The sequence below is a fragment of the Cannabis sativa genome, chromosome 3 (assembly GCF_029168945.1).
Source record: "Cannabis sativa cultivar Pink pepper isolate KNU-18-1 chromosome 3, ASM2916894v1, whole genome shotgun sequence".
Lineage (NCBI taxonomy): Eukaryota > Viridiplantae > Streptophyta > Magnoliopsida > Rosales > Cannabaceae > Cannabis > Cannabis sativa.
The window spans coordinates 49,170,381-49,182,883 of record NC_083603.1 but is presented as its reverse complement, the minus strand read 5'-3'; the positions used below and the strand labels follow the sequence as shown (position 1 = coordinate 49,182,883).

Here is a 12,503-nt window from a genome sequence, read left to right as displayed (position 1 = left end):
CTCTGTCTCCTTACTTGTTTATTTGGGCGGCTGAAGTCCTGTCTAGGCTGTTACAAGAAGCCCTGTGTAAGAACACTATTAAGGGCATCAGATTGAGGAGGGGAGGCCCAATTCTCTCCCATATTTTCTTTGATGATGACTTAATTTTTGTGGGCAAAGTGAATTTGGATGAAGTCAAAGGTTACTGGCAGTGCCTAGAGAGGTTCTGTTCTTGGTCTGGCCAACAAGTCAACAAACTCAAAACCTCCATCTTCTTTAGTAAAAATACTTCCACTGGTTTGAAACGTGAGATCAGGGAGGTTTTGGAAATTGGTTCTCGTGAAGGAAATGTTAAGTATTTGGGCCTTCCCCTGTTCAGATCAAGACAAAAGGATGCAGATTTTAACTTCATCCTGGACAATCTTACTTCTAAGTTACAAGGGTGGAAAGCGAAAACTTTGTCCAAAGCGGTCCGGGCTACCCTAATCAAATTTGTGGGCTTGTCGATGTTGTTGTATGCTATGCAAACCACTAAAATCTCCAACCGTCTTGCAAGCAAAATTGACAGTTTAGTGCGTGACTTTTGGTGGGGCTTTGAGAAAGACAACCACAGACTTTACCTAAAAGCTTGGGACAAACTTTGCCTTCCCAAATCTCGGGGGGGTCTCGGCTTTAGGAAAACAAGAGAAATGAATCATGCCTTGATGGCTAAGTGGGGGTGGAACATACTTAACGGAAGTCAGTCTTTCTGTTGTAGGATTCTAGCAGCAAAATACCTTAAAAGAAAGGAGTTCTTTAACTGTAGTTATAAGGAGTCTGATTCTTGGTTTTAGAAAAATAGTGTTAAGTCTAAGTCCATTTTAAAGAAAGATGCTTGTAAGCGGGTGGCTGATGGTAGGGACACGCGTATATGGGGAGAACCTTGGATTCCTCGTATGCGTAATTTCCTCCCTAGGCCAAATGGTTCTCCCGTCATGGACAACAGAAGTGTTGCTGAGCTTTTTTCGAACGAAGGTGGTTGGGATATCCACAAGTTGAACAACCTTTTCGATCGTGAGAATAAATCTGCAATTTTAAAAGGTGGTGCCCCCTCTGGCACCGGTAAACACCAGTGAGTGTGGACCTTTGAAAGTAGCAGGCGCTTCTCTTGCAAATCTGCCTATCTTACCCAGGCTTTGGAAAGATCTCCCTTCTGTGAGGTTGCTCCCACTCTCTGGAATAAGCTGTGGAACAGTAAAGTGTTGGAGCGCCATAAGATTATGTGGTGGTGTATTCTCTCTAGTGCCCTCCCTGTCAGATCTGTGATCCAGGAAAGATTTTGTATTGAGGATGCGAGTTGCCCATTGTGTGGGAAGGAGGATGAATCTTTAGAACACCTTTTTCTTACTTGTGATGTGGCTTTCCATGGCTGGCAGCCTTCTCCTTAGGGTATTTATCCGGTCTGTGACACCAAAATCCGTATGTGGGACTGGGTCAAATTCATTTGGGATCTTAAACACAAGGGGATTAATGCGGATGAGGTTTTCCCATATGCGTCTGTTGTGGTTGATATCATCTGGCGCACTCGAAATGACAAAGTACATAATAACTATATTGTTGATGTGAAGAAGTGTATTTACTATATTTGTATTTTCTATGCAGATTTACATGCTACAATTTTCCCTTTACCTAGCCCTTATTCGACGGTGAGCTGGTCTCCTCCACCTCAAGATTGGATCAAGTTTAATTGCGATGTTAGAGTTGGGCTTGATAGCATGTGCTCCTCAATTGTTGCCAGGAACCACCTTGGTAGAGTGGTTTAGGTCAAGACGTCCTTTGTTGATTTCTCTGATGCTCTGTGTGGAGAAGCGGCGGCTTGTTGTTTGGCCATTTCGAGTGCTAAGGATATTGGTGCCAAGTTTGTAATTGTGGAGAGCGACTCGAGAGTAGTTATCAATGCACTCAATGGGAAGGAGTCTCACTGGGGTATTGGAAACTATGTCACATTTTGTAATAGTTACTCTCATTTGTTTTCTAGTTGTATTTTCTCTTATATTAGCAAGGATTGTAATTATGCCGCTCATAATGTGACTAAATGGGCTTTTACCCACAAGAGGTTTGGGGTTATCTCGTTAACTTCCATTTCGACAAATATTTTATGTAATGACCGCCATTTATTTACTTGAGTACGTCTTTCTTCCCAAAAAAAAGAAAAAAAAACAAAATTAAAGAAGTCATTTATTAACAAGGACATTTAGTTACATGCTGAATTAATTATAATTTCTCTCTCTCTCTCTTTAAAAAAAAAAAAAAAAAAAAAAGACATAGAGTACGTATTTAGTTGGGCGATTTTATCCATCCAACCCAACATAGCCATCGCCATCAACATTATATTAACCATTATCATCTTCATCTGATTTCCACAGGACACCACATAAGTTGGTGCGACTCTCAAACACACAGCTCCGACTCCCAGACCCAAAGAGAGTGAGTGAGTGAGAGATATTTAGGTATGGCGGTGGCCAATTCATGGGGAGTGGGTCAAACTATGTCTGTTTCCCCATTCAGACCCTTCTCTTGTTCCTCAGATTTCTCCTCCAACAAGTCTATCAATAATCGACTCAGTTTCGTTCTGGGTTGGGGTTGTTCTTTTCAAGCCAAGCCCCAAGTCTCCTCCCCATCATCATCATCCTCTTCTTCTTCTTCCTCTAAAAATCGCAGGACCTCCAGTCTTCACTGCCGCTGCACTAACAGCTCTACCGACTGTAATGGGTCTTCTTTAGAATGGGATTGGAATAGGTGGAGTCGCCATTTTTCTGAGACTGAACAAGCTGAGAGCTTTGCCTCTGTCCTCAAGGTACTCTCTAATTCATTTGCCCTCTTCTTCCTTCACTTTTTCCTTACGAAAAGAAATGGTTATGCTTAGAAACAGTATCTGGGTTTTTCTTTCTATTATTGTCTTGAAGCCCAGGTCGATTTTTTTTTTTTTGAAAGGAGATAAGGATCGAATTGGGTAGAACAAGAATTGGGATTATCCACTATATCTATTTGGGGATGCATATGTCAGGGTTTAGTTACTAAAAGTTTCATTTGGGACAATGAATAATTGCTTGTTCTCAAGGAATTAAATTATCTTGTGGAACGAAGAAAATATGCAAAGTATACATATATATTAGAAAGTTGTGCAAACGAGGTTAATTCACTATGATTATAGCTGATTAAGTATAATTTGTTAAGAAAAGTCAGGGTAAGTATAGGTAATAAGAGCTTTTTGAAGTTCATGCCTGCCAATATAAGGCATTTTGTCTAATGGATTTGGTTAGAGATAAGAATGAATCAAATTGGGTTTGTGTCATGAGTTTCACTGAAGAACGGATTCATCAAAATTTGTAATCAAAACAGATGAATGCCATTACGACGTACGTTGTGCGTTCTCTTTAACTATATGATATAATTTGCAGTTTCAACTTGAAGAGGCAATTGAGAAAGAAGACTTTCAAGAAGCTGTAAAGTTGAAAATGGCCATTGAAGAAGCTACGTCTAAGGACAGTGTTGCTGAAATCATGAATCAGTTGCAGGTTGGATTGGATTGGCATTTAAAATCAGTATATATTTTGGTCTCTGCCCACTTAACAAAACTTTCACTTATGAGGTCTGCTATGTTTGTATAGATTGCAATAGATGAAGAACGATATCACGATGCTTCAAAATTGTGTAAACACACAGGAAGTGGACTGGTAATCACCTTACCTGGTCTTGCTCTGGCTTTAATCTCATATTTCTTCAAAGACTTGATTTGGTTAATGACCATCTAATACCATTTTGATCTCGTTGGCCTTAAAAGCAATTTGTTTTGAATCTTTTCTTTCTTGTTATTTTCCTTGATTTATAGGTTATCGGCTTACAAAAACGTCATTTAGTGCTCACTAACTTTCTCAATCTCTGAACAGGTAGGTTGGTGGGTTGGTTACCCAAAAGATTCTGACGATCCCTTTGGCAGGTTAATACACATTGTCCCTGGAGTGGGAAGATTTGTTGGTAGAAGTTACAGTCCAAGGTTAGAATGTTTCTTGTTTATTTTACATCTAAATTTATTGGAAAATGTTTCTGATTATTGTGTTGTTGCAGACAGTTGGTCACTGCATCTTCCGGAACTCCACTTTTTGAAATTTATGTTGTTAAAAATCATGATGACACTTATGTTATGCAGGTATGTACAAATTTCCTCTCAATAACTAATCTTGTGGTTCTAGTGAAGATTTAATTTAATAAATGTTGGACTTAAAAAAATTCAATGTGCATATTATGAAAGAGTTCTAGATAGTCATGTCTTTATGGTGGTTACATGTCAAAAAAGTTGAATTAAAATTTGAAATTGTGATCAATTTCAAATGTTAAGTTTTCATTAAAATTGAAATTGTGATCAATTTCAAATGTTAAGTTGTCATAATTGATTCAAATTTTTCATAAACTACAAGCTGTTTCTAACGGCTAAAGAGTTAGGTAACCATCAAAATATCGACATACACTAAGTAATAAGTACTAACTATGTAGTATAGAACATAAAGGATTTGTGCACACTGTTAGGGGGATGGGAATCCATTATTAAAGGTCATTATTGCTATTCAAATTCCTGTTTATCTATGGCATTCTCGAGTGTTACCATTTCGTTTTTCTACTTTGAATGGTTTTACAACGTTATCATCACTTTTTTCTATTTAGAAAGGTCTAAGAAAATTTGTGAGAAATATGTAATAGAATAGCACATCTTTTTCTTTTAACTTGGTTCTCTTTTTGTTTTTTTTCTTTCTATTTCTGTCTCATCATCTTGACCTCCCTGATGTTGTTGTGTCTATCAATAGGTTGTGTACTTGCAACGAGCCAAAGGCAATTCGAAAAGCCCTGCAATCTCATTAAATAAACCTGTAAAAAGCCAATCTACATCCGAAGTTGAGAATGAGCCTGTGGTAGATGTTCAGGAAATTGAAGACAAGGCAGGAAAGAGCGAGGAGAAAGGCCTTAATATTGAGGAAGCAACTGAGGAGGGTATAAAAAGTGTGATCAATTTTCTTAAAGATAAAATTCCTGGGCTGAAGGTTAAAGTCATGAATGTCAATGTTAATGAGGAAGTGATCGAGGATGGTGATTCGATGAAGCAGTTGATGCAAGAAAATAATGAGAAAGCAGATTGCAGTGATACTTCTGAAGATGAAGAAAGTAGTAGCTTGGATGAGATTCAACCTGATGAGGTCACTCTGGGAGGTAGTGATACAACAGAAGAGGAAAAGGAAATGGACATGAAGCTTTTCATCGGTGGAATTGTACATAACATTGAAGATACTTCCTCTAAGGATGATTACATGCGTCACCCAGCTGAAATAAAAGATATGGAGAGGGATTCTTTTCTGTTGCATATTCCTGGCAGAAATCTAGATTCTGATACCAAAGAGGATAAATTGTCAAAAGTCAAAGTGGCAGCTCTAGCAGCTCAAGGTGTCTCTGAGCTTATGCCTCCTGAGGTTGCCAAGGCATTTTTGAAGTCTGACAAGATTTCTTCAAAGGTGAGTTTGAGCCTTACTGGCCACAAATCTATATATGAACATCATGCGGGTCCTGGAATGATTCTTCAAATTATATAAACCAGTGAGGTGTTCCAATTTGTACTGTTCATATTAAGTTTAATAAATTAACCATAGTTGAATCATGTGATTTTCTTTCTTCGTTTAGACTCTATAAAGTGAAGCAAAATGTTATGCCTTTTCTAAAGCAATTAACTAAAACTTAAATAACAGGTTTCAAGAAATGTTCGTGAAATAGTTAAACTTGCTGTCAGTCAAGCACAGAAAAGGAGTACGCTATCTGAATACACCAAGTTCAGTCGAATTACCACTTGTGAAGGAGATCTAGATCCATTCGATGGTGAGACATGCTTTCATACTCCCCTCTTTCCCACTTCCATCTTTCTCTTTGCTATTTTACGTATGTCTAAATCCAATCTTCTTGGCTGGTTCATAGGCCTATATGTTGGTTCATTTGGCCCGTATGGCACTGAGGTAGTACAGCTGAGGCGTAAATTTGGCCACTGGAAAGGTTCAGATGCTAAAGACAATAATTCTTCAGATGTGGAGTTCTTTGAATATGTTGAGGCAGTGAAACTAACTGGAGATTTGAATGTTCCTGCTGGCCAGGTTTTGTAGCTTTGAAACTCTTGACATCTTGTACTGCTTAGTAGCTAATTGTCTGTTATAGCATACTAAATTTTGTGATTATCTGGGTGTATAGGTGACATTCCGTGCTAAAATTGGGAGAGGGAACCGTGTTTCGAACCGAGGGATGTATCCAGAGGAATTAGGAGTGGTAATTATACTAGTGACCAACTACTTATGCGCACAAAAGAAAACTTAATTCAAGTTCTACATGTAACTTGGTTGGCTTGGTCTTTGGAAATGGAAAACACCAGATTCAACTGTATTGAACTTTCAAATGCATAACGCTTCAAAACTTCCGTGTATTTGCTACTGATTGTTGGTTTATATATTGTTACTTTATATAGGTTGCAAGCTATAAAGGTCAAGGAAGAATAGCTGAATTTGGGTTCCGGAATCCACAATGGGTTGATGGAGAACTTCTACAGCTCAACGGCAAGGTAACTAAACTTTACAAGCCGTTTTCAAACAAAAGACATGGGAGGAAACAAAATTGTCTTGTTCTTCTATTGAAGCTTTCCATAATAATCTCTGGATTTTTTTTTGAACTTGATTGATTTAGGGTATGGGACCATTTGTCAAAGGTGCTGATTTAGGATTCCTATATGTTGTTCCTGAGCAAAGTTTTCTTGTGCTGTTCAACCGTTTGAAACTACCACACTGACAACAGATATCAAGCTCATTCCCCAACTTCATAGTACAACAGATATAAATATTTATATAAAGCCAGACACACCAGAAAATTCTTATCTGAGTGTTTACTCAAAAAAAGCAGTTTTCCCTATTTACTACTTACTATTTATAGGTGCATGTACGTATTTATTTATTTATTTATTTATTTGGAGTGTTCTTCGATAGTCATCAGATACATTCTCTTTTTCCTTCACTGGCTAATTTGAGTGATGTATATCATTTTTGCTGACTTAAAATGTATAATCCAGTAATAAACTGCACGACTAGTTCTTTTTTTGTCACAAATTGTTGCTTGTTTATTCCTTCAATAGAATTTCCGTTTACCAACTCTGATCACTTGCATAAAAACCTTTGCGAACGAAGAATTCAGATGTAGATGTTGCTCCCCTCCACACTTTTAAAGCAAGTTTTTTGGTTGAGCTTAAAATTACATGTATAATTGTTCAAGCTAACAGCATTAGACATTAACTTATTATATAAGTCAATTCTTATAGTTTAAGTGATCTGCTTTACTAAGAATACTAGATTATGAAAATTTTGTTATAGTACTAAAAGGCAAATTTGATGGTAGCTTACTAAAAATATTTTTTACTAAAGTCACTCTAAAATTAATTTATATGTATATTTAATACATATATTATATAATAACTTGCTTTTTCTTTTCTTATTTTTTTATTAGTATCTTAATTAACAACTCGAGAGTAAATGTAATGACTGTAATTTTAGATATAGAAATTAATAAATAATTAGTAGCTTATTAACAATTTATTTATGATTATACGTGCATTAGTAGAAAATAAAATTTATTGTCAGAATTAAGCATTAGAGAGATAATTTTTCAATTACGAAAATTTTATTAAATTTTAAGTGTGCCATGCATGTTAAATATAAATTTTTATGTTTTTATATTTTGTGCTCGATAACATAGGAATAACGATTTAGCCATTAGAGTCACTTAATTATAGTTTAGTAGCCTTAATTAGCAGGGCAATATTATATGGACATTTAAAATGTTGGGATTGTAAGGTAGTATATTTTGACTATGTTACCCCTAAGTTTTAAAGGTTGCTTAAGGAGGAACAAAAGGACATTTTGGTCTTTTTGTCAAAGGACTTATGCTAAGTTAGTGGGAATTTTAGAATTTAATTTAAGTCTTTTTATGTTGATTACTTAGTTGAATAAATCAAAGTTAATTAGAGATAAACATCACAAAATTCAAGACTCATCTTTCTCTCCTCACATCTCTCTCTTGCGGCCCTAAATAAAACCAAAGAGCAAACCAAAAACTTCAAGCCTTTTATCCTCCATTTTCAAGCTAGATTGAGCTAGGTGTTGAGGGTAAGGTGTTGCTAATTTAAGCTAATCCCTATCTCTCTTTTCTCTTTGTTTATATTAAGAAAAGCTTGGTTTTGTTAGGTTATTTCTTGAGTTAGGCTCTATTAGGGTTTTGAAAGGTTAGGAGCTTTTTTGGGAGCTTGAATTAAGTTTTTTTGTGGTGTTTTTATCTAGTGTTAGATGTTGTAGTGGGAGTTGAGCAAGTTTGAGTTTTAAAACTCAAAGCTTGCCCAACAATGGCGATTTTCTTTCTTGAGGTTTGATTGTGTTGTTTCTGGTTAAATTATGTTTATTATGTTTTTGTTACATGTTCTGGAATGTTTGAAAAAATAATTTAGGGTAGAATTGAAGTAGAAATTCGAGTTTTGAGATTTTTTGCTATGAAACGGTCCATCGTTTCTACAAAAACGGTGAACCGTTTTCTAAGGCAGAACCCTAAAAAATAGTGAACCGTTTGGGGATCCGATTATCCTATTGAGGTGTTTTATTAGATTCCCCGATTTCCATTTTTCTGATATTTGAGATATTGCTACACTATTTATTGATAGAGAAACTTCTAATTTTGAGTTTAAATCCCCGAAAGTGATTTAGTGTGTCACTTACCAGTTTTTTGTGATTGTGACTTAGGGCCATTAATCGTCAACTAGTAAATTTCACTTAGGTTGGCCATCACACTTGATTGTAGAAATGAGGTAAGATTAGTATAGCACACAAATATATACACATGTTTAGCGTACATATTTATGTTTGCCAATTAGATAACTTATCAGTAATAGAGGTGTTGGTGTACATAGAGTTGCACCTGGACATCAACAGGATATTTGTTTGGCAATTTAGTGAAGTGTGAATCAATGCTACCACATCAACACGACTAAAGTACTGAGTATATGTTGGTATTATGGTTAGTTGTACTTATAGTATGGATTGATGCTATCACATCAGTATGACTAGAGTACTAAGTATAGATTGATATTATGGTCAATCGTACTATGTCAAGAACATTCGAGACTGAGTTATGGACTTTGTGATTGGATGCATGGGCGCCTAGTCTCATGTCAGTTATATGTTGTGTTTTATACTTTTTCTTAGTGAGTTGTCGATTCACAAATATATTTTTCATGTGTAGGTAAAAACAAAGCAAATGTTGAACAGCAGTGAGTCTAGAGCTAGTTGAAGATTGTACATATCCAAATGGTTAGACCTGGAGTGTTCAAGTCTTTGGGACTTGGGCTTGGTTTTATTAGTCACTGGGTGACTCTTTTTTTTTTTTTTTTTTTTGAACAAAAGAATATTTTATTCAAAACAGTTGAAGCAACAACAACAAAGGAAAAAAGCCCTCAACATGACACACATAGACTACTAGCCCTCAATTACATTTAGAATATACTTATCACCCTTTTTTACATTGGAATTTAAAACCCCCCAAAAGACACATCTATTTCTATTTTTCCAAATCAAGTAAATCGTTGAAGCAATAATTGCATTAATAACTTTGTTTTTTAGCCCAATTTGCGACTTCGAGCACCAAACAATAAGCTCTAACCTGTTTCTCGGCCAAAAAAAACTCACCCAACCAAGATCCAATTTCATCTACTATTTTCTTAGTATAGATGCAATCCATAAACAAATGATCATGAGATTCTTCTTCTAAATTACAAACCGGACAGTGAGATGATAGGATGCTCATTATTCTGCTCAAGTGTTTTCTAGTTAGTAATATGTTATTGATACAATGCATTTTGGTGTAGAAAATAGTGATTCGAATTGTGTATTGATTTCATAGAATAATACATATTTATATACAGAGTTAGGAGACTAAATATCTACTAAATATCTACTAAATATCTGCTAAATATCTAACTCTCTTACAGCTAATATACATCTAATATCTAACACTCCCCCTCAAGCTGGAGCATAGATGTTAATCATGCCCAGCTTGTTACAAAGATAATCAACCCGCACCCCATTCAAAGCCTTTGTAAAAATATCTCCTAGTTGTTCTCCGGTCTTCACATATCCTGTGGAGATCAGACCTTGTTGAATTTTCTCACGAACAAAATGACAATCAATCTCAATGTGCTTAGTTCGCTCGTGGAATACGGGATTCGAGGCAATATGAAGAGCAGCTTGATTATCACACCATAATTTTGCTGGAATAGAAGTCTTAAACCCGAATTCAGTCAAAAGCTGATAAATCCATATTACCTCACACACAGACTGGGCCATAGCTCTATATTCTGATTCAGCACTGGATCTAGATACAACATTTTGTTTCTTACTCTTCCAAGAGACCAGATTGCCCCCAACAAATACACAATATCCTGAAGTGGATCGTCTATCTACCTTGCAGCCTGCCCAATCTGCATCAGAAAAACACTCAATCTGGGTATGTCCATGATCCTTGTAAACTATACCTCGTCCTGGTGCTCCTTTTAAATAACATAAAATTTGTTCTAATGCTGCCCAATGATGAATTGTTGGAGAAGACATGAACTGACTGATAACACTAACCGGGAATGCAATATCTGGACGAGTCACAGTTAAATAATTCAACTTTCCAACTAACCTGCGATATTTCTCAGGATCTTCAAATGGTTTCCCATCACGTGTAAGATGCACAGTTGGATTCATTGGAGCATTGCAGGGTTTTGATCCCAATTTCCCTGTCTCAGTTAGCAAATCAAGTACATACTTTCTTTGAGACAGAAAAATACCCTGTTTACTCCGAGTAACTTCAATCCCCAAGAAATACTTGAGCTCCCCTAAATCTTTCGTGTTAAACTGGGTGTGAATGAATGACTTAAGGGATGAGATGCCTTCAGTATCACTTCCAGTAATAACGATGTCATCAACATACATCACTAACAAAATGATACCAACAGTTGATCTTTTATAAAACACAGAATGATCTGACTTACTTTTCAACGAACCAAACTTCTCAACAGCCTGACTAAATTTACCAAACCAAGCACGAGGGCTTTGTTTCAATCCATATAAAGATTTGCGAAGATGACAAACTCGCCCTAACTCCCCCTGAGCAACAAACCCAGGAGGTTGCTCCATATATACTTCTTCCTCAAGATCTCCATGAAGAAAAGCATTTTTAATATCAAGGCCGATGCAAAGGCCAATGATGAGTAGCTGCCATGGAAATGAACAGTCGAACAGATGTGAGTTTAGCAACAGGAGAAAAAGTATCACAATAGTCCACTCCATAGGTTTGAGCATAACCCTTGGCAACAAGACGGGCCTTTAAGCGAGCAACTGTGCCGTCTGGATTGAATTTAACCGTGAACACCCATTTACACCCGATGGCCTGTTTTCCGGAAGGTAAATCAACCAAGACCCAAGTACCATTCACAACCAAAGCATTCATCTCTTCTATCATTGCAGCAAGCCAACCAGGATGAGACATCGCTTCTCGAACAGTTTTAGGAATAGTGATAGAATCAAGAGAAGCAATAAAAGAACAAGAAGAAGAGGAGAGATGATTATAAGACACAAAAGAAGTAATGGGAAAAGTACATTGGCGTTTACCTTTACGTAGTGCAATGGGAAGATCATCTGAGATTTCCGGATCTGATGACGAAGATGTAGGTGCAGGACATGAAACAGGAGGTGGAGGAGGGGGGCGCCTGGTGTACACTATAGGAGGCCGAGGGAGTGGTGGAGGTGGTAGAGGTGGTGGAGGTGGTGGAGGTGTAGACATTGTGGGGGTGACGACCGAGGCAGGTGAAGGAACAAGAGACCCGCCAGAACATGTAGCAGGCGCATAGGATGTGACAGAATAAACCAACAAATCATCATCCTCCCCCTGACTAGTAGAAGTAGTGGAAGATGAAAAATAAGGTGTATTTTCTACAAAAGTAACATCAATAGAAACAAGATATTTGTTGAGATCAGGACAATAACACCTATACCCTTTCTGAAGACGAGAATAACCAAGAAATACACACTTTAGTGCCTTAGGGTCTAATTTGGTGACAGATGGACGGACATCGCGAGCAAAACAAACACTACCAAACACTCGGGGAGCAACTGGGAATAATGACTTATTAGGAAAAAGAATTTTAAATGGAATTTCACCATTAAGAACAGAGGAGGGCATGCGATTAATAAGAAAGCATGCCGTGGAAACTGCATCGGCCCAAAAAGGTTTAGGGACTTTCATTTGAAACAAGAGAGCACGTGCAGTTTCAAGAAGATGTCTGTTTTTACGTTCTGCAACACCATTCTGAGGTGCCGTATCAACACAAGAAGTTTCATGAAGCATGCCATTAGAGGTCATATAAGATTGAAATTGAGCAGACA

At 37.0% G+C, this 12,503-nt stretch overlaps 1 protein-coding gene across 2 annotated transcripts; it reads left to right on the top strand.

The window, feature by feature from the left end:
* The first annotated feature begins 2,219 nt into the window (after positions 1-2,219).
* LOC115704359 (protein EXECUTER 2, chloroplastic) lies at positions 2,220-7,142 on the top strand. Of its 2 annotated transcripts, XM_061112019.1 has the most exons (11): positions 2,220-2,815; positions 3,420-3,536; positions 3,630-3,695; positions 3,909-4,015; positions 4,087-4,168; positions 4,821-5,519; positions 5,751-5,877; positions 5,974-6,146; positions 6,241-6,315; positions 6,512-6,604; positions 6,727-7,142. In XM_061112019.1, the coding sequence occupies exons 1-11, from the start codon at positions 2,471-2,473 to the stop codon at positions 6,826-6,828; spliced, it is 1,986 nt and encodes a 661-aa protein (XP_060968002.1). In that variant the 5' UTR covers positions 2,220-2,470; the 3' UTR covers positions 6,829-7,142. The 2 variants fall into 2 exon arrangements, with proteins under 2 accessions (XP_060968002.1, XP_060968001.1); XM_061112018.1 differs by having other exon boundaries at positions 2,307-2,815; positions 6,512-7,142.
* The last annotated feature ends 5,361 nt before the right edge of the window (positions 7,143-12,503 follow it).

Excerpts from the sequence above, each read along its gene's own strand:
- LOC115704359 (XM_061112018.1), top strand. The coding sequence starts at position 2,471 with ATGGCGGTGGCCAATTCATGGGGAGTGGGTCAAACTATGTCTGTTTCC. Across the intron at positions 2,816-3,419 it reads GCTTTGCCTCTGTCCTCAAG|TTTCAACTTGAAGAGGCAAT; the intron begins GTACTCTCTAAT and ends TATAATTTGCAG. Across the intron at positions 6,147-6,240 it reads TGAATGTTCCTGCTGGCCAG|GTGACATTCCGTGCTAAAAT; the intron begins GTTTTGTAGCTT and ends CTGGGTGTATAG.